This window comes from Notothenia rossii, assembly GCF_949606895.1.
Source record: "Notothenia rossii genome assembly, chromosome: 7".
NCBI lineage: Eukaryota > Metazoa > Chordata > Actinopteri > Perciformes > Nototheniidae > Notothenia > Notothenia rossii.
This window is the reverse complement of record NC_136905.1, coordinates 81,756,714-81,777,243: the sequence shown is the minus strand read 5'-3', so window position 1 is coordinate 81,777,243 and position 20,530 is coordinate 81,756,714. Positions and strand designations below refer to the sequence as shown.

The following is a 20,530-nucleotide window of genomic DNA, read 5'->3' as shown; positions in this document are numbered from 1 at the left end:
AAAATGTCCGGGTTCACTAGGCTGGCAACTAGACTACAACATTTACTGTCACAGGAGCATCCGTCAGTCTAGTGCAGCAGAGGGAAGCGAAACAGAAGACATTGATTATATCATCAGAAATGAATCTCGCATACTTGAAAAGGCCGTTTCTGCAACATGGTGATTGTTGTGTAAATTAGATCAAAACACGGTTACCTTTTGCACTGCCAGGGTGAGAACACAACATTAAACAGCAAAAGAAACCATATGGCAAAAGTTTAATCCCTTTTTTCTTTAAACCTCATTGACTATGTAAATTAATCATTGTGGATTTATAGAGTTCAGACATTATAACAAAGTGTAAAGCATGATTTAAAATTAGGCACACTCTTACCAAAACAGGACACACAAGATGAGAAATAGAAACCAGATAGTGAGAAATCTATATGATTGATTACATGATCTTGAAGTGGGTCCCTTTCTATATTCAACATCTCAAACATACTTATTTTTCTTTTTTTAAATATGAATTCCCCTGACCAAAAGGGAATACTCACTGAAAGCTGGCCATTAAATGTCTAATATAACATCAGGTGAAACAGTAAACATCTTCATGGGGATTAACAAAACACAGTACAACATTTGTTCAGTTTCGTGTACCGTTCTTGGCGGACGACATCTCATTGCGGAATAAATCCACACACATAGAAACGATAAAGACATACAAATTAAACAAAAGCAAAAGTCAGAAAACACATTTCGTCAGAGGCCTTCCAATCAGTTAAAGATATTTTCCCTTTTTGCTGAGGTAGGAGATGAATCTTCGTCCAATACAGTCATGTGTAAGAATCTATTAGTTGTCGTAACATTGTTCCCTCTCAAACAGTGTGGAGGTGAGAGATAAAAGCAAACTGGCACTAAAGCACGGTGGTGATTGGACAGTTTCAGGGCTTTCAAGTGATCATCAGGGTTTTCTAGATGTTTCTACTCAAAGAGAAACTCAACTCCAGGCTGGAAATCAGATTGTGTTTCACCTGAGACCACGCCTAGTTTCACAGTGATCCAGAACAGTGAGAATTTAAAGGGACAGTACACCTTTCAAATCAAAACCTGTGGGGCTTTTTATCAATGTAGATTTGGTGGAACATCTTAGAAAAAGACATGACTGTTGTCTTTCTCAAATGTATTTTTATATTGTATAACTTCCAGAGTGGTGTCAAGAAATCATGACCTGGTTACAATCCATGTGTTCACGCATGTGGTGATATGGTTTTCAGGTGTTGAAATAAAATAGTTCCTACATTAAATTTACATTAATATAAACCACTTCAGGTAAGAGAAAGGATTGTGCATTTCTTATTTTGGTGTGAACTGTCCCTTTAAACTTTTGCAGGTAGTCAAATTTGAGCTAGACACCAAATGTAGTTTAGGTCATCAGTTCACATTGTTGACTTTAATGGCCTTAAATGTGCTATATATAAATTATTACAACACTAAAAAGTAACATGTGCAACAGCTACTGTTACATAAAACCTGCAGTCGTTTCCATCTCAAAGCGTGTTTCATTAACCTTTTTACTTTAGAAACCCTGGATCCTCTCTTCAGGTTTTAAGTGCTGCTCTGTGAACCGTGCTCTACCTGGCGCTGGGTCGGGCCTGGCGCTGCTGAGCAGACTTGCTGTGGTGCTCAGAGAGCCACTGACTGCAGATGTTCTGCATCACAGAGTCCTGCACTCCCTCTGCTGCCTGCAGGACGTCCTGCACCAGAGGACCGGCTCGACCCGCCTCCAGCTTCACCGCCAGCAGGTACGCCGGGCGCAGCTTACCGCACAGCAGGTAGGCTTTGATCTGTGATGAGAATTAAAGAAGCATCAATTATTTGTCTTTATTACAACTTTCAACAACAATGTACAACAATATCTGTTTCTTTTTGTATTACTGCAGATTTTTATTCCATATTTTATTCATTACATCACATTTCATTTGGCACGACTTACAATAAGTGCATTCAACCAGGAGCGTACAGAGTAACAAGAATCATGTAGGTACATTAGTTTGAACTATGCCAAACCATTTAAAGTTAAAATGCGCTTATCCAGACAAGCCCGGTTTGGACACTTTACAGGCAGAAGAAACATTTCTATTAAAGAAAGAATTATACATTTCTGTCTTTTTATGCCTTTAATAGCTACTAACTTCACAAAAAAAAAAAAAAAAAGTAAGCCCCCCAAGTTGGGAACCACTGCCTTATAGGATGACTTTCCCAACAACAATAGCCAAGCCTGAACCAAAGTGACCTGAGGGTAAATACTCTCTCTATATTCACGTAGATCAGCCTTCAGGAGAAACACGGATAGAGACGAGAATAAAAAGGTTGTCTCTACCTTGCTTTCTGTGCTCTTGGCCTCCAGAATGAGGCTTTCCAGATCCTTGGCCTGTATCAGATAAAGAAGGTCAACAAAAGTCTTCAGGACTAAACAGAAAAACACAAAGTCATTTAAGTCACGTAGCTAAAGGTTTTTCTCACATCTGCCGGGCTCTTATCTGCGAAGGAGACGCAGCTGAGGATCAGGGCGTCGCAGTCGTTCTTGGTGGCGGCTCCCGACTCCCCGACACATTTCAGGAGCTGCCGCACGGCGCCGTACTGCCGCTGCCGGACGAGTCTCTGCCCGGCACGCACATACACCGCTTGGGCCTCCAGCTGGAAGTCCTGAGGCAGGGAGAGGGAGAGGAAACAGTTTTGATATAAATCAGGGGTGTCCAAACTACGGTCAGGGGGCCAAATGCGGGCCGCGGACCATTTTGAATCGGTCCTCAATCAGCAAATTAAAAAAGTATAACGACTTAAGTATAATAAGCCTTTTTCATTTTAATGCTGCTATGGACAATCTTGCAATAAATGCACATTCCCAAAGATATTGAAGTGACTGTTATTTGGTATATATTGATTTTTGTGTTTTTTATCTTAATGTGTGCATATGTGTAAATGTGTCTGTTGATTGTGTATATAGGATATGTATTTTTTATACATATATGTATATTGTATATTGTATAATTGTATTCGGAATTGTTGGAAATTATTTCGATCTCTCCGTCTGTACACACAAACTGAAAGATTGACATTAAAGTTGACTTTGACAATAAACTTCTGCTTCTCTGACTTCTTAAATAAATATGTTCAAATATATAACACAGTATTCATGTGTTAATAAGCCCATTTTCAAATAAATAAATAAATTCAATTCAAGTTGAAAACATGTTCTAACAAATCTAAATTGATAAGAAAAAGCCCAATAACAAATGTACATAACAACCTCGAAACAAACCCTTCCTATTTCCTCTTATTATAATGGGCTTCTGTTTTAAGGAATGATCTGCCAACACAATAAAGTAAACCCTCTGGAGAGCTGTTATGTAGGCAGTTGTTTTCTTAAAGCATTTTCAAGTATCAAGAATAATTAACTTACATTTGATTTACTTTTCCAACTTGTAACAGAACTTATGAGGCGATATACCTCTAGCCCTTCGTATGTTTTTCTGTATGTGGCCCTCGGGGAAAGAACTTTGGACACCCCTGATATAAATAAAACAGGTTCCCACAGCTGGAGGGAAGTTAGATTTAGAGAGACTTTCTGAATGCCACTTGAAAAGAGATTTAAGAATCAAACATGATATGAGTTTTGTAGGTTGTTCCACGTGAAGTTAATGTGAGCGGTGTTTCTTTAATATTTAAAAACAATAGATGTTACATGTGTAGGTAAAATACTGAGCACAGATCACCTCGTCCACAACGTACCTGTACGACTCTATAAGCGATACCAAAACCCTCCTCGATGTTTTTCCCTCCGAGCATAACCTGCAGGAATACAAATGAAAAAGACACTTAAATTATTTTATCATAAATTAAATGATCAACCGTATGTTCTTATATCTATAATATAGAGCAGGGGTCGGCAACCATCCACCGTAACCAGTGGCACAAGTGTGAAAAATATTTAAATTGTATTTTCGGATCCTGAACGAGACCGCCCCAGAGCGCGTCTCCCCGTTACCTGCAGAAGGAAGCCATGCACGCAACGCAGCCCCGCTCTCTTTATCTCCAGGTGACATTCTGCCGCTTTCCTCCGTGGTGCAGTGCTGATCGTTTCACCACAGAGGAAAGCACTTCACTAATTGCAGTACCCATAAGGAGCTGTACAAATGCCGCAGTTTTTGCGTGGCTGTGTCTTTAGTTGAGAGCCCAGTGGCGATCTGCTCATTTCTCATCAAAATAACATGCTACACCGGGGCGGACTGGCCATCTGTGTGTTCTGGAGAATCACAAAACTGATTATTATTATGCCGTTCAAACCAATTATTTAAAGTTGTTTGTTAAATTTGACATCATGTAAGTTGCGCTGACAGGTCCACACACTGCTTCCCCGCAGCGAGGCTCCCCCCGCCCTCCTGTTGACAGTTCACGAGCGTCGAGCTCCTCACACCCCCCCCCGTTGATAATTCACGATCATCGGCACGCTGATATATTTATATATTTCTTTAATGGCACTTCATATCAAAAAGGTTGCCGACCCCTGATATAGAGAAACAATGAACTGTGCCTTATAATAATTGACAATAATTACACATAAGTATTAAATAAATCCAACTTATGAAATATTCAACAATGTAATTAACCCTTTAACAGCCAGCGCCACCATTCGGTAGAGCACATTTGTTGTCTTGATATCTTGTTGAAAAAAAATTGTAAAAGTTTAACTCCAACTGATTCAGCCATCTCTACCCTTTGGTTGACATGTTATGCACAAAACAACCTCTAGATGTCACTGTGGTTCAAACAGAAAGCCCTTCAGCTAGCTTCAACTGAGACAGTTGGCAATGCTAAAAATCACTGCTGAAGAAATCTCTCTTTTTGGCCAACTTTTGTAAGGTAACCATATCATTTGACATATGTTAATGCCAGAGCACTGACTGAACATAATTAGATAACTTGATGCACAAAAAAAGTTTTAACAAGGGTGTAATAATTTTTGGGAAAATATGCTCAACCAATCGGTCGAATTGGCCTTTTATGGTAAACTAGCAATATGACTTTTTCAGAGTTTCACAGATGTTTTCCAATAAAATATGGTAAATAGATAGATTCATTGTAATATTACTACATCTTATATTACATTATTACTACATCTAGACCTTATGAGTCTCAGAGTGAAAGAGTGATAATAATTTACATAGCAGCTTTCATGCATGGCATTCAGCCCAAAGTTGCACACAGATGAGCAAGTTAGGCAAACACAGGATATAGACATTTGCTGTTAGGCCAGTGGTTTATTCTTAGGCCAATTCAGCATATACAGTAAGATGAGCAAGTCTTTTTTTTTATTGTGAAAAACACTTTACATTACTTTTTATATCAATATTGATACTTTAAAAAAATAAAAATGTGGCCCATTTGATAAAAAAATGCAAACAAATAATTTTTCCATAGCTTTTTTCTTGGTCTGGTAATTAAAGGGTTAAGGGTACTATAAACATTAAAAAAAAAGCACATGACTGTAAAGCCTCAGAAATAAAAAATATTTTTGTGTAACTGATGTTTACACAACATTCATTTTGCTCAGCTCCAACACGACTTAAATCAAGTGCATTCAAACATTTTGGGAGGATGTCCAATTTGTTCCCCTAAAGAAAATACAATCAGAACTGAGATATATAAACATAGATAGATTTATACCTCCTACAAAACGTCGACACATTGTATCCAGGGTTTTAACACATGAGGAAAGACATTTAAAAAACTTAAATGCATTTAAAACTCATTACTGTTATAATGACAACATGACCCTGACCTTGCAGGCGACCTCCACCTTCACGGGGCTTCCTCCGAACAGGGTGGGGGGGGCGCTGGCTCCGGGGGATTTGGGGGCAAATGTTGCCGTCCGAGGAGACTTCGGAGAGACGGCGCTCTCACAGCGGTGCAGGAAGCGAGTCACCTCCAGCTGCAGCTCGATGGTGTTCATATGCCTTCATGAATCAAGAGAAAAATAGTATATTCACTCTAAATGTGAGAAATGTCACGTAAAACAGGTCATTCATAAAGTGTCATTTTTCTTACTGTAATTATTTTTTACTCATTTTCAATTATTTGTACTCAATCCAATTGATCAACGTGTAAAGGAATAGTAAGGTAATGGATGATCTCGGATAATGCAGTAGAAATGGCTGGGGGCTACGGGGCTTAACAGGTTCAACAAACAAACATGTAGGTTTATTTCCTCGCATTAATTAAAATAAGAATATATGTAAAGACCTGGAGACGTCGCTGGAGGACATCGTCTTCCTGAAGGAGTTGACCTGCGACCTCCTTTTCCCGCCCCCCCGGCCCTGCTGCTCCTGCAGGAACGTCCTCAGGTGCTCTTTGGCCCGGACCAGCCAGCTCTGCACAGGTGAACAGGTTAAGGTCAGGGACTACTTTCTCTCAGATGTAAAGAAGGGTTTGTTAGAGGGATGTATACCTGGTTTTCTCCCAGCTGCAGGTAGGAAGTGGCTCCATGAGTGAAGAATCTGATACACGTCATGGCTGCACGCACGTGATCCTGCACGGGCACACAGCATGTCACACACTAACAGTATTATTTCATTACCTCAAAGAAAATGTTACAACAACGGCACAACACTGCTTCCCCAGTATATCTTTGGGCTTGTTTTTAACTTTATATGTGACAGTTGCTCTATCTACAATGAAATAAGACAAACATTTATATAATGACAAAAAGTTAAAAAGGTGGGAATTTGCAATATAGAAAAAAAATATATATATATATTTTATTTTTTTTGTATTTAGGATTGACTGTATCCTATCGAGCAGTGGTTTCCAAACTGGGGGTCAGGACCCAACAAGGTTTTTCAAACTTTTCTCTCATCTTTGTGTATTTCCTGCAAGATATTATCGTTGTACTCCTTTAGGAAGCAGACAATGCTTTTAATGAAGGGTTCATAAGAAAAATAATTTGTGCAAAATAAACACTTTTCTAACATACCTTTAAGGTGTAATACGTTATAAAAGTATTGCATCAACCAGTAGGCACAACAACCAATGTTTTCTGGTTGTAATAACTGTAATAACTGCATTATCTTATTACCTCTGTGGGACTAATAAAGGTATTCTGATTAGCTCGTTTGTTGTATTTAAATCGAGCCACGGACCTCACCACTTTCTCTTTGTCTATTTTAAATGATAAATAAAGGCTCTGACCGTCATGAACTGCTGCAGCTGGTAGAGGGTGTTGAAGTATCCTCTCCTCTGCAGGAACTGGCAGGAGGCGATCAGGTACCGGCTGCAGTTCTCCAGACCCGGGTCCAGTTTCTCCATGATGCTCTGCAGAGAGCCGAGCCGCCCTTTCTCCAGACTGGGCTGCAACACACCCTCCAGAAACACCTCATCCGGGCACTCCTGAGACGTAGGGAAAATAAAAACACAGACTTATAGCAGGTTAGACGAAGAAGGGGCAGTCGGACTCTCACTTAATGCCCTGCTAATATCTGTTTTCTGAAAAGGGTCTGATCCACCTAGACAGCTTGGTGTTTTGTATAAGTGTAACCGGTGTCGATAAGCGGTGTCTGCGTTGTGTTTAATGTTGTTGATGGATGAGACAGTCGAGGCGTTTATTCACTGACAATATACAACAAGTCAGTATTAAATGTGTTTCCCCTCATGATAGTGGGGGAAACTTCTGAACCAATTGGAGTCGGGACTAGGGTTGCAAAATTCCGGGAATTTTCAAAGATGGAAACTTTCCACGGGAATAAACGGGAATTTATGGGAATAAACTGGGAATTTTCAAAATTGAAGGTTGGCTCTTCATAGGGAACTTAAATATAGTTGGGGAAAGTATTTCATAATCTTGACTAAAACAAACAGATGCCATTCAAGTACACTTGAATATCCATGCCATAGCACACTGCTTACTGCATGGCTATTGAGACCACACAAAGGTTCGCAACAGGCTCACAAATGTTAGAGTGGAAAAACTGGTTGGCATTCGGGCAAACCTCAGGCTCTCTGAGCGTGACACAGAGCCATCCTCAACAAGGCTGGACAGTGACACTGAAGAGGAAGACTCAGAGTGTGATGTTGATGAGGACCATGGAGAGCCCGTTGACTGAAAGGGTTTAGCGAAAATGCAGAGGATTGCTTGAAGGAAGGTTTGCATGTTTAATGGGACTTTGTGGAGGGAGAAGGGCTCTTTTCATTTAACATTTTGAATTGGACTTTGTGGGGATCTTTGGATGGGAGGTGCATTTTTGTTCATTTCTAATGAGTGGGGTTGGGATGGATGAGTAACGTTTAACTCAACATTCCTGTTTTCGTTCTTCAATGAAACAAATAATTGTTCAATTATTTTTTTATTTTTTTAAATCTGTTGAAATGTCATGTTTTTTTGTTTAATTCTGCATCGAATATTTCCGAAATTCCCCGGCTTAACTTCCCATGGAAACTTTCCGGAAACTTTACGCCCCTAGTGAGGACTCAGAGAGACACGAGGAGAGCTGGAGCTTTGATGGCAAACACTGACTGTTTATTTGGAGCTTCGGCCGGAGAATTCACAAGACATGTCACGGGCCACGAGTTGACCACACGGTTGAGACGCCACAATCAGTTCTGAAGAGCCCTCCTGTAGCTCCAGGTTTTAACTATCAGAGTGTAATAATCAACATTCTTCAATAGATAGACTAAACAGCTGAGGTTCGAGGTCATCTACACCCCGAGAAGGATGTGCTCCAGGTGTCCCACAAGAATAACTATCTCTGACCGAGAGTTGCCCGGTCACAAACTGGCAACATCAAAAATATGCTAGGGCAGCCCCTCCTTATGGGAGATAACGGCTGCTCAAGGTTGGTCAGCTGCGTCAGAGGGCGAAGGAGGACATGCAGGTGAAATGATTCCCCAACAATGATGACTTCTCTCACGTGGAACATTTACAAAAAGGGAAAAGGAAAACGTGAGGGACACAATATGAAGGGGGGAAGTCCCCACAAAAATAATCTCCTGAGTACAGTGACTACATTCTGGAGGTTCCGACCACTGATTCTAGACCTAGTCACGTGTTGAACGTTTAATAAATAAGAACACAGAATTATTCAATACAAAACACAGAATTAGTGTGATTATACTAAATGATTTACAAATAAATATTTAACACTAAACACCACTGCGTATTTACAACTGTTACATCAACAGGGTACAAAAACATACTTTTATTAGATGTTATTCTAAACAGAAATCCTGTTCACTGCACAGAGTTTAGGGAACATGACATCCTGCCAAATTAGAGATCTTAGCAACAGCTCATTGTCAAAGAATATCTGAATCTGGGTCAGACGATTCCAGACAAATAAAAGCACAAAGTAACATTTTTGATTTCAGACACACATACCTGGTGCCATTGGTTCATGTATCTGACGTTCAAATGAAATGATCACTTTAAAAAGGTGCTTTGCCTTAAGAGGACTATCATGTTGACATCCAAAGATCTCCATAGAATTATACATTCGCATAATTTACCATTCTTACCGACTCATTTTCTGAAAAACAACTTCAGTCCTGATCATCTCTAACAAAAATGTAAATATTCTACCTTTTAAATGCTATTTGTTCAAGGCAAGGCAAGTTTATTTATATAGCACCTTTCAACATAAGGCAATTCAAAGTGCTTCACAAAAAATGAAAGACATTAAGAAAATGGTATTTAAAATCAGTCATTAAAAAGAAAAGATAATAAAAAGAAACATTAAAAGAAAAAATACATGGATAAAAGTTACAGTGCAGTTTAAGATGTGAATAGTTCAATTAAAAGCAGCGACAAAAAGAAAATAATTCAGCCTGGATTTAAAAGTAGTCTTCGTTGCAGCGGACCTGCAGGTTTCTGGGAGTTTGTTCCAGATATTTGGAGCATAATAACTGAACGCTGCTTCTCCATGTTTAGTTCTGACTCTGGGGACAGAAAGCTGACCAGTCCCTGAAGACCTGAGAGATCTGGATGGTTCATCATTTAGCAGGAGGTCAGAAATGTATTTTGGTCCTAAACCATTCAGTGCTTTATAAACAGCAGCAGTATTTTGAAATCTATTCTTTGACACACAGGACGCCAGAGTAAAGACTTCAGAACAGGAGTGATGTGATCCACCTTCTTAGTGTTCGTGAGGACTCGAGCAGCGGCGTTCTGAATCAGCTGCAGCTTTCTAATAGATGTTTTAGTGAAACCTGTGAAGACACCATTACAGTAATCGAGTCTACTGAAGATAAAAGCATGGAGACTGCAGGAGTGAAAGGAGTGGCTCGGCCCGGGGCCAGACAGCTGATCGGAATCTGTAATCAGTGCTGGAATAAAAGCATGTCGTAACCTGGTTCTGTTGTGCAATAGGCGGGATCCTGGAAGGTTGCCAAAGGACCTGTGAAGGTTTCCACACAGGCAACGTTTGAGACCCGTGTATATTTTTGTTTGGAGCTAATAAACGCCTGTGATCAACCAACCTGCTCTTTCCGTCCCGATTTGAACCCTGTGTGAGCGGAGAGGCTCACAGACACGTTTTTTCAAATCCTGCTGTGACATTAGTCTTTTAATCCTAGATATGTTAGATATGGTTCAACCTAATTCCAGTGGTATTCTTACGGCCCGTCCACACGGCGGCGTGCGTTGAAGCTTCAACGCTTCTGCCCATTGACTTTGAATGGGGTGACGCTTTGCCAAACTGCATTGTGGTTCCGTTGCTTCGCTTTGTTCGCGTTGCGCGCGTTGCTTGCTTCAAAAGTTGAGCAATGTTCTACTTTTGAAGCTTCGACGGAAGCGTCAGCCAATCAAATCATATGCCAGTACAAGCTCTAGCCAATCAAACCGTGTGCTTGTGTGTCCGGGGCGGGAGATTCCTGTGATTGGTTGTTGGTCGAGGTTCAGACACGCCCACCGGCAAGCTTCAACGCACGCCGCCATGTGGACGCTGCGTTATATAAGCAAATCTTTAATATATATTATAATGCATGATCTTAAGCTGTTTTTAATTAGTTGTATTCCTTTAGGGTCTTAGTGTCTGTATTTTGTCTAAACACTTTATCATAAACTTACTTTAGAAGGTTAGGTTTCAAAATCTAGAAAAAATTAACTACGCTTTACGAACACGGCCAAAATGATTAAAACATTTCTAATTAAATAGCCAGACTTGTCCCTAGCGAGGCACAAGGGTTTACCGCACTGCATGTTTAATTAACAATTCTAAACACCGTCTCCTCACCTTGTTGAGCAGGTAGGTGAGCGCCTCCGTCATGCAGTCGTGTCTCATGTAGAAGCTGACGAGCGCCAGGTGAGTCCCGAAGGTGTTCAGGTAGAAGAGACACTCCTGCTGCCGGACGCCCTGCAGAGGAGCCTCGCTGCGATCAGAAGGACCCGAAGACTCACTCAGAGCCTGCTCCAGATCCCTGAGGGACGCCAGGATGTCCTCACCTGGAGACTATACAGTTGCATGAGTCAGCTAAGCACGTATTTTCGGCATATGCATGGTCTCCAATGTAGGATTTCTTTGCTAAAAAAATGAGACTCCTCCCCCTTACCGAGTTCAGATTGAGCTGCACGGTGTTCTCCAGGTGCTGCACCACCTCCTGCAGCAGTAAGGGCCCCAAGTTCAGCTGGTTCCGGTCCAGAGGGGCCTTCAGGAAGCGGGAAAACTTCTCCCTGGCTCCAGAGAGGTTTCCTGCCTTCAGACAGGCCATCCCCCACGCCTGCCACACACCCCCCGTCTCCAGACCACTCTTTGTAGACACCTAGGATAACAGATAAACAACCAGGAAAAGAAAATAGATATCAATAAGATGTCTTTCACTTAAGTGTATTACCTAAGACAGTGGTTCTCAAATAGGGGTACGCGGACCCCTATGGGTACGTTGGAGTACTGCAGGGGGTACGTGGGATTTATTTTATGTTAATGAAAAAAAAAAAAAAGATAGATATACCAATTTTAGGAAAAGTAAGGAAGTTTGAGCAGTGTGGGTTTTATATTAATAGACTAGAGTTTCACATATTTCAAAAAAAGAAGTGTAATAACTGCAGGTGCCTCCCTGTCAGAAGGACAAAGATCCTTAGTGAAGCACAAGCCCATGTTTCTCACTACATTGGAAGTACATCTAATTAAAAAGATCAGTTCAATGCAACTAATGTCATCTTAGTGTTATTGCATGATGTTAAAATTGGTTGGCCATGAATTTAGTGATGGATTGTAAACATTTGAAATGTAGCATTTAAGTGTTTCTCAGTTACAATGTTGCTGTTTGAATAAATCAGACACTGATGGTGCAAGGCTGTACTGTAGGCTTTTTTCCCCCTAGCAAATAGTTGTTGCGCTGATCAGGGGGTACTTGGCTGAATATTTTTTTCAAAGGGGGTACATTATTGAAAAAAGTCTGAGAATCACTGACCTAAGAGACCAAGATATTTAGGGACATTTAGCATATTCATACAGCAACAATGAAAACACATGAGCACAACATTCTGCTAACACCAATCTGATGACGTCTCTTTTTTATGTAACTGTTGGAAGCTGTAAGGGAATACAGTCCTTGAATAAATGTGCTTTCCAACAATGTGTCAGACAAAGGGGGAGATGCCTTATGCAAGTTTTCAAAGTCACAAGCGTCTCGTCTTACACCCAGACGTTGTGCAACTCAAACATTCTCCCGAGCACATTCCTGTGTAATAACTGTATGTGATATACAGTCGACTACATGTCAGGGTGGTCAGCGTTGGTACATCCTGTTCAGCACACCTGTGTAATGTTCAGCGTCATGTGCCAGGTATTTTAGTACAGTGTCTTCTCGAGGCTATTTAGAGAGAAACATATATTTGAAATCCTCAGATACTGCTGTACTGTAGGATCAAGTGTGTGAGTATGTTGAGCATTCAGGAGATTTAAAGAGGCCTTATTCTGCTTTTTGGGGTTTTCCAGTTTCTGTAGTGTGTTCTTTAGGTTTGTGTGCATGTCAACGGTCTGCAAAGACTTCAATCCCTTTGTTTTCTCCAGAGGGAAGTCATTGTTTACTTCAGAAACAGGGACATCACTATGGATCAGCTGCGCTTCTATTGGCTAGTGCTCCAACACATTGTACGTGATAGGCCAAGAAGCGGGACTTCTCTAATGGCGCATTACCACTGCAGCGCGTAGCACGGTTTGAGCGTGCCGTGCCTAACCCGGCCCGTTTTTAGTTGCGTTTCCACTAGGGGTAGTTCCGGCTAGCGGGAACTTTTTCACAGTTTTCTGGCTCTCCAAAATCGTGGTTCTTTCCGGGCCAACATCCGGGCTGAGTATGCTAAACTAGTGAGAGAATCGCTGGCAACTACAACAAGATGAATATGTTTTACCGTGATTTAATTGTAATACACGTTTCAAAATGATGCCGAAGTAACAACATACTGATACCGGTTAGTAAAAACCATGAATTAATGCTTTGGCAAGTCTGCAGACAGACGGCAGGCGAAAAACCTTTTAAAATGCGTGTTTCTCTGAATGGAGCTTGGCTAAGCTAACGCAGTATATGCTCCGACCGTCCACACCCACAACAACGGCCTACAGACATAAATAAACCAGCGACTGTATTCTCCATGACACAGACAGTCTGTGGTTTGGACTTGTTTAACTTTTGTCTAGTTTCTGAACAGATATGAGGAGCTGTGAGCTCTGAGGGCTAACAGCTAACGGCTGATGTTGGTTTTGTGGTTCGCATTGAAGATGACGTCACGGCTCCGCCTACACTGCGTTACTATAGTTACTGCCCCAGTTCCTAAACTGTAATGTGAGCGCAGCATAAAGTGAGCCTGGCCTACCAAGGCCTAACTATACCGTACTAAGCCGTGCGAGGCCCTGCAGTGGAAATGCCCCATAAGCGGTTGACCAATCACAACGGAGCCGGCCAGCTAACCAATCAGAGCAGACTGGGCTCTGGTTTCAGACAGAGGGTGCAAAGAGGTGCTGCAGCACAGGCAGTATGAGAACAATAAAGAGCTTTTTGAACATTAAATCACGGGGACATGTCACAGTAGAGACACTACATACGAATAAAACTTCAAGGCACTCTCTTTTAAAACATTTCAAATGCCTTTATTGTCTTAAATTTAAAAACAACCTATGAATTGTTAAGCCTTTTTTTCTGTTTTGTTGTTTTTTGACTCCCTGACGAACTCCACCAAAGTTTGTTTTAAGGTCTGAGGTATCTATGCCAAGACCAGGAAGGAATAAAAGGTATAAATAGCCGTCCTCCTCACCTCCACGGCCAGCTGGTAGTGCTCGGCCTCCAGCAGCTGGTGGCGGAGGCGAGTGATGGCAGAAGTCTCCACGATGTCGTCCAGAGAAGGAATATCTTTGTAGTTCGCCGTCACCAGAATCTTCAGCACGTCTACTTTGCTGATGTAGCTGAGGAAATAGAGGATAAGTAAAAGAGTGAGATCGGAAAAATGTGATATGACCAAAAGTCTGAATTCTGAGATATGTTTTAGCATTTTGCCCTCATCATGTTCCATACGTAGTAGGGCTGCACGATATTGAAAAAAACTGACATTGCGATATTCTTTTCCCCCTGTGATATATATTGCGTTTTTTATAACTATATTTAACCGGATGAAGGATTTTAGTCACGGATGTCTGGATCTGAACTGGTTGACTCATCATACCTTCAGTCATGATCCAACATGTCATGATAATGCAGGTTGCTTACCCTCAAATAAGGGGGTTCATCTGTGAAGGAGAGAAGAACCTTTTTGTATCCAAAATAGTTCCAGATGGCAGATGATGCTTTTCTTTTTGGAAGTAAATCTTCATTCTCTCCGGTATCGTCCTCCTGTGCCTCGCTCATTTTTTACCAGTGTTTTGATGGTCTGCAAGCTAGCGGGGCGGGGCCTGCTGTGATCTGATCAAGAATGATTGTGATTGGTTGTTTGGTTGTTTTGCTGTTTGCTGTTGCCTGCATGTCACTCACTCAAGTACCCCTGAAATGAGAGCCGCAAAAGTTTTCCTTTTCTAGCAAGCAGCAAAATAATTGTAACATTTCGTGTTTGAGTTAATTTTGGCTACTTAATATCGAACGTCCTTTTTTATAAAATCGCACGTCCCTGCGATGTGAATATCGCGCATGCGCATATCGCGGTTATCGCCATGACACGATATATCGTTCAGCCCTAATACGTAGCATCTTATGTTCAATATTCTTTTCATTTTAACAGTGATAAGATGATACAATACCAAGACCTAAACTTAAGACAAAACATATCGAAGAAACCAAATGACACCGACATAAAAAAAGATGTTACCCCCCATAGTTTTAACACTTCCCTCTTTACATACGTGAACATTCTCCAATGACAACGAGATAGCAGTTCTCAAACTATGCCTAAATATTATCGAATCATTTGTGTGATTTTTTTAGGTGATTTCAAGAAGAGTCCAATCCCAGAACAAAATGATATTCATTTAGAGGTTTTTCTCTTGCAAACACTTTCTTTACATGGCTTTGAGCTGACCACAAAAAAGTTCCCAGCATCTGTGCAGACAAAGACAACTGAAAAACACCCACTAACAAGTTCAACACAAAGACACTTCAAAAATGTGAAATTAAAAGTACATTTGTCTGATTTCTAGTCAGTAAATGTCTTTACACTTGATACAAGACATAATAACTTGAGAAGTAGCAGAGCAGTGAGATAAGGAATCTTGATTTTTAGACAATGCATCTTAAGTATCTCTTAAAAACAATATTTTGAGTTATATCTCAGATGAAACAAGGTTTTTAAGCACCTGCGGTATTTGCAAAAGATGGATCATGTGGTTTCACGAATAATTCTTACTTGACTTTAGAAAACAATTTTTTGGGGAAAATCACCAACATCAGAAAACAGAACACTTTTGAGCTATTCTGGTTTATTTTGTAACATAACATTTCCTGGTCAAATATAGGTTAACAAGATCTCATTTATCTAAATATCTGATCTAATATCAACAAATGTTATCAAGCAAATTTCACCTGTTCTACTTGCAGATTTATTTGCTTATTACAAGCAATCACAATTGTTGTACTTGTTTTTGGACCAGTGGACCCAGGGTTACATCTCACCTGTCGCACAGTGCGAGGTCCTGGCTGCGGCCCACCTTGACGAACATGAGTTTTGCGCTGAAGAGCAGCTGCTTCATGATGTCAGTGAGCAGGCAGGCGTCCACCTCGGGGTTTGTAAGTTTCCGAGACAGAGAGCGGCAGTGGCTGATCAGCTCGTGCCCGCAGGCCGTCTGATCGCTGTGCAGAGACAGCAGCGCCACACACAGGAACGCACTGGGAGCCTGTGAGAAAAAAGAAACCAATGAGATTATCTTTACTGTATTCACTCGGTTGATTCTACTTTAAAAAGGTCCCCTGTTATACTGTTTTTCATCAATATATTATAGGTCTCAGAAATATACAAAACATGTCTCTGAAGTGTTTGGCTCCAAACACCAAACAGATCATTGCAGCATTACCCATAATCCCCTCTGTTTCAGCCCTGTTTCCAAAGTGCTGATTCTCTGTCTGTTACTTTAGATGAAAATAAGGAGCCCCTCCCCACGCCCCTCTGAGAGACATTTGGTTAAAAAGAACACAATGGTTCTCTAGGAGGAGATTCAGGTGATAAGGTGGGGGGGGGGGGGTTACCTTGGTTGCTGATTGGCTAATGGTTACACAAGCCAAAACATCGTTATGACATCATAAAGTGGCCAAAATCTGATCAGCTCATTTTCAGACAGGTTTTTATAGAAATGGATCAAAAAGAGAGAGAATCTTTGTTCCTGAAACTTTCAGAGTCTCTTTCCACAGATGGGACATATGTTGATGTAGAAGAGACATGAAGAAGAGGGGACACATGTTGATGTAGAAGAGACATGAAGAAGAGGGGACACATGTTGATGTAGAAGAGACATGAAGAAGAGGGGACACATGTTGATGTAGAAGAGACATGTAGAAGAGGGGACACATGTTGATGTATAAGAGACATGGAGATGAGGGGACACATGTTGATGTAGAAGATACATGGAGATGAGGGGACACATGTTGATGTAGAAGATACGTTTAAGTGTTACCTAAAGGGATAGTTTGTATATTTGTTGTCACCTACAGTAAGCTAAAAATGAGCGATGATTTGTAATAAGAAATGTTAACACCCGACCTGTTCGTAGTAGAACTCGCTCCGCAGCAGCTGGTTCTCGGAAGGGTTCGTGCTCAGGCTGATCTGTCGTTGGATCACTTCGGGAAGATGCAGCATCCCGTCTAAAGTTTCCTCCGTCACCACGGGACTTCCTGTGTCTGCAGGAAACAGAGGAGAGCAGAGAGAGTCAGGGTGACATTTCAGGCCATCTAAATATCAATGATTTGAGAAAAGCAGAATTTTGGATATTCAAGCTGGCAGTTTTGTTTGTGACCAAAAAAAGTACCGTCATTTTCGGACTATAAGCCGCACTGGACTATAAGCCGCAGGTGTTTTAATGTTTAATTACCATATGTAAGGGTTTGTGCACAGAGGGGATTGTCGGGAAAGAGATGGCTGTTTGAGGAAGCTCCCATTTATTAACATTTCAACAAACAAGTTGCATATTTGCATAACATATTCAAGTGTTACCATTTAGTGCAATAGTAGCTAAAGAACATGTGCTGTGTAAACTGTACTGTATCACATAGAGTTTCAGACACACAAACTTTTCAACTTTCAAACTTAAACGGTGCGCTCCCAGCGCACGTACCGGCAGTGATCTACAGCAGTGGTTTTCAACCAGTGGTACGGGGACAAACTGTCTCGCTCTCGTAATGTCTGTCTGTCTTGCTCTCGTTCTGTCTCTCGTACCACTCTCGGTTCCACTTTTACTTTTGCGCACTACCTGTCTCACTCTTTTCCGGCCTCCAGCTTTTCCTGCTGGAGCCCGCCGCTTAAAGGTGGGGGGGCGCGGACCGTTCATAGAGCCCATAGAGTTAAAGGTGGTGGAATGTAACCTTTAAAATCCATAGATTTAGGAGGTCCCCTAGTGGCCGTTAGCTGTAAAATCCATAGATTTAGGAGGTCCCCTAGTGGCCGTTAGCTGTAAAATCCATAGATTTAGGAGGTCCCCTAGTGGCCGTTAGCTGTATCAATCCATAGATTTAGGAGGTCCCCTAGTGGCCGTTAGCTGTAACAATCCATAGATTTAGGAGGTCCCCTAGTGGCCGTTAGCTGTAACAATCCATAGATTTAGGAGGTCCCCTAGTGGCCGTTAGCTGTACAAATCCATAGATTAGCCGCACCGTTATATAAACCGCAGCATCGAAAAATGGGAAAAAAGGCGCGGCTTATAGTCCGAAGATTACGGTAGTAATTTTCTCCGTGAAACAGTTGGGAGACAAGTTTTTCCAGATGAAAATATTTGGCTGGTTTTTTCTATCTGTCACAACAGGTTTAAAAAAGTTCATTTCTAAAAAAAAGTTGGTCTAAAATCTGCAGAAAAGCACCTTTTAAAATACAATTTTAGTCAAAAGACAAACATTGCATTTATTTTACACAACTTAGAGATATTTAAGGTGGCAGTTTTTCTGAGTGCATGTGTCAGCATTGTGCTTTTACTTATAAAAGAAAGTTAACACCAAAACAAACTCCAATGCAGCAAAGAGGAGACATTTTGCATATCCTTTATATATATTTTTCAATTTACCTTCAGCTGGTTCCATCTCATCGTCAGAACTGAACGTGGAGAAAAAGAAAAACAGCTCAAACTAATTTCAAAACACTTTGATTTTATATGGATCGATATAATGTCTTAAAGAGGTACGACACATTTCATTCTTAGGTAGGACCCTTGAATAACTAATAACTAACTTGACTGTAACTAATAACTGTTACAAGGTCAGGTTTCCAATATGGTCGATTTTTTTACAACTACCTCTCAAAAGCTCTGGATGTACACAACAAATTGTAAAATAAAATCAGCTTTGTTATTTTGAAAACAAGCATTTCTTATGTCTTTTCTAAACTATGCCACTATGATATTCAAGACTTTCCATGACTACAGGTAACCTCTCGGTCTTTAAAGATACATTTAAAGGTCACCTATTGTGCAAAATCCACTTCTTCATGTCTCTTCTACATCAACATGTGTCCCCTCTTCTCCATGTCTCTTCTACATCAACATGTGTCCCCTCTTCTTCATGTCTCTTCTACATCAACATGTGTCCCCTCTTCTTCATGTCTCTTCTACATCAACATGTGTCCCCTCTTCTCCATGTCTCTTCTACATCAACATGTGTCCCCTCTTCTTCATGTCTCTTCTACATCAACATGTGTCCCCTCTTCTCCATGTCTCTTCTACATCAACATGTGTCCCCTCTTCTTCATGTCTCTTCTACATCAACATGTGTCCCCTCTTCTTCATGTCTCTTCTACATCAACATGTGTCCCCTCTTCTCCATGTCTCTTCTACATCAACATGTGTCCCCTCTTCTTCATGTCTCTTCTACATCAACATGTGTCCCCTCTTCTTCATGTCTCTTCTACATCAACATGTGTCCCCTCTTCTCCATGTCTCTTCTACATCAACATGTGTCCCCTCTTCTTCATGTCTCTTCTACATCAACATGTGTCCCCTCTTCTTCATGTCTCTTCTACATCAACATGTGTCCCCTCTTCTTCATGTCTCTTCTACATCAACATGTGTCCCCTCTTCTTCATGTCTCTTCTTCATCAACATGTGTCCCCTCTTCTTCATGTCTCTTCTACATCAACATGTGTCCCCTCTTCTTCATGTCTCTTCTACATCAACATATGTCCCCTCTTCTTCTACATCAACATGTGTCCCCTCTTCTCCATGTCTCTTCTACATCAACATGTGTCCCCTCTTCTTCATGTCTCTTCTACATCAACATGTGTCCCCTCTGTGGAAAGAGACTCTGAAAGTTTCAGGAACAAAGATTCTCTCTCTTTTTGATCCATTTCTATAAAAACCTGTCTGAAAATGAGCTGATCAGATTTTGGCCACTTTATGATGTCATAACGATGTTTTGGCTTGTGTAACCATTAGCCAATCAGCAACCAAGGTAACCTCCATCTCCTCCTAGAGCACCATTGTGTTCTTTGTAACCAAATGTCTCTCAGAGGGGCGTGGGGAGGGGCTCCTTATTTTCATCTAAAGTAACAGACAGAGAATCAGCACTTTGGAAACAGGGCTGAAACAGAGGGGATTATGGGTAATGCTGCAATGATCTGTTTGGTGTTTCAGCCAATCAGAGACATGTTTTCGGTAACGAAGCAATGAAAAACAGTATAATAGGGGACCTTTAAGTAAAGTGTTTCTTGTTAAAAAATATTTAATTATAAGTTTTGCAGCTCTAAGATTTGCGGGGTCTTACTCTGGGTGGAAGTAGGCGTAGCACTGGTCACAGACCCGGACCTCCTCTTCTCCCGGACATCCTGCCACCGGCATCTTGTGCTCCGAGCAGGCGTGGCAAACCAGACGGCCGCACCGGCGACAGTGAT

The 20,530-nt window shown here is 41.2% G+C and overlaps 1 protein-coding gene across 1 annotated transcript in view; it reads right to left on the bottom strand.

The window, feature by feature from the left end:
* Nucleotides 1-6: 6 nt before the first annotated feature.
* Nucleotides 7-20,530, bottom strand: part of zfyve26 (zinc finger, FYVE domain containing 26) — a 39,765-nt gene continuing 19,241 nt past the window's right edge. Inside the window, exons 13-27 of the mRNA XM_079640860.1 lie at nt 20,404-20,525; nt 18,714-18,742; nt 17,204-17,340; nt 16,123-16,343; nt 14,282-14,429; nt 11,581-11,790; nt 11,265-11,480; nt 7,231-7,428; nt 6,491-6,571; nt 6,286-6,413; nt 5,825-5,999; nt 3,775-3,834; nt 2,506-2,688; nt 2,363-2,413; nt 7-1,826 (exon numbers count right to left, since the gene is read on the bottom strand). Of these exons, the coding sequence (XP_079496986.1) occupies nt 1,614-1,826; nt 2,363-2,413; nt 2,506-2,688; nt 3,775-3,834; nt 5,825-5,999; nt 6,286-6,413; nt 6,491-6,571; nt 7,231-7,428; nt 11,265-11,480; nt 11,581-11,790; nt 14,282-14,429; nt 16,123-16,343; nt 17,204-17,340; nt 18,714-18,742; nt 20,404-20,525 (2,172 nt within the window). The 3' untranslated portion in view covers nt 7-1,613. The remainder of the gene's footprint in view (nt 1,827-2,362; nt 2,414-2,505; nt 2,689-3,774; nt 3,835-5,824; nt 6,000-6,285; nt 6,414-6,490; nt 6,572-7,230; nt 7,429-11,264; nt 11,481-11,580; nt 11,791-14,281; nt 14,430-16,122; nt 16,344-17,203; nt 17,341-18,713; nt 18,743-20,403; nt 20,526-20,530) is intronic.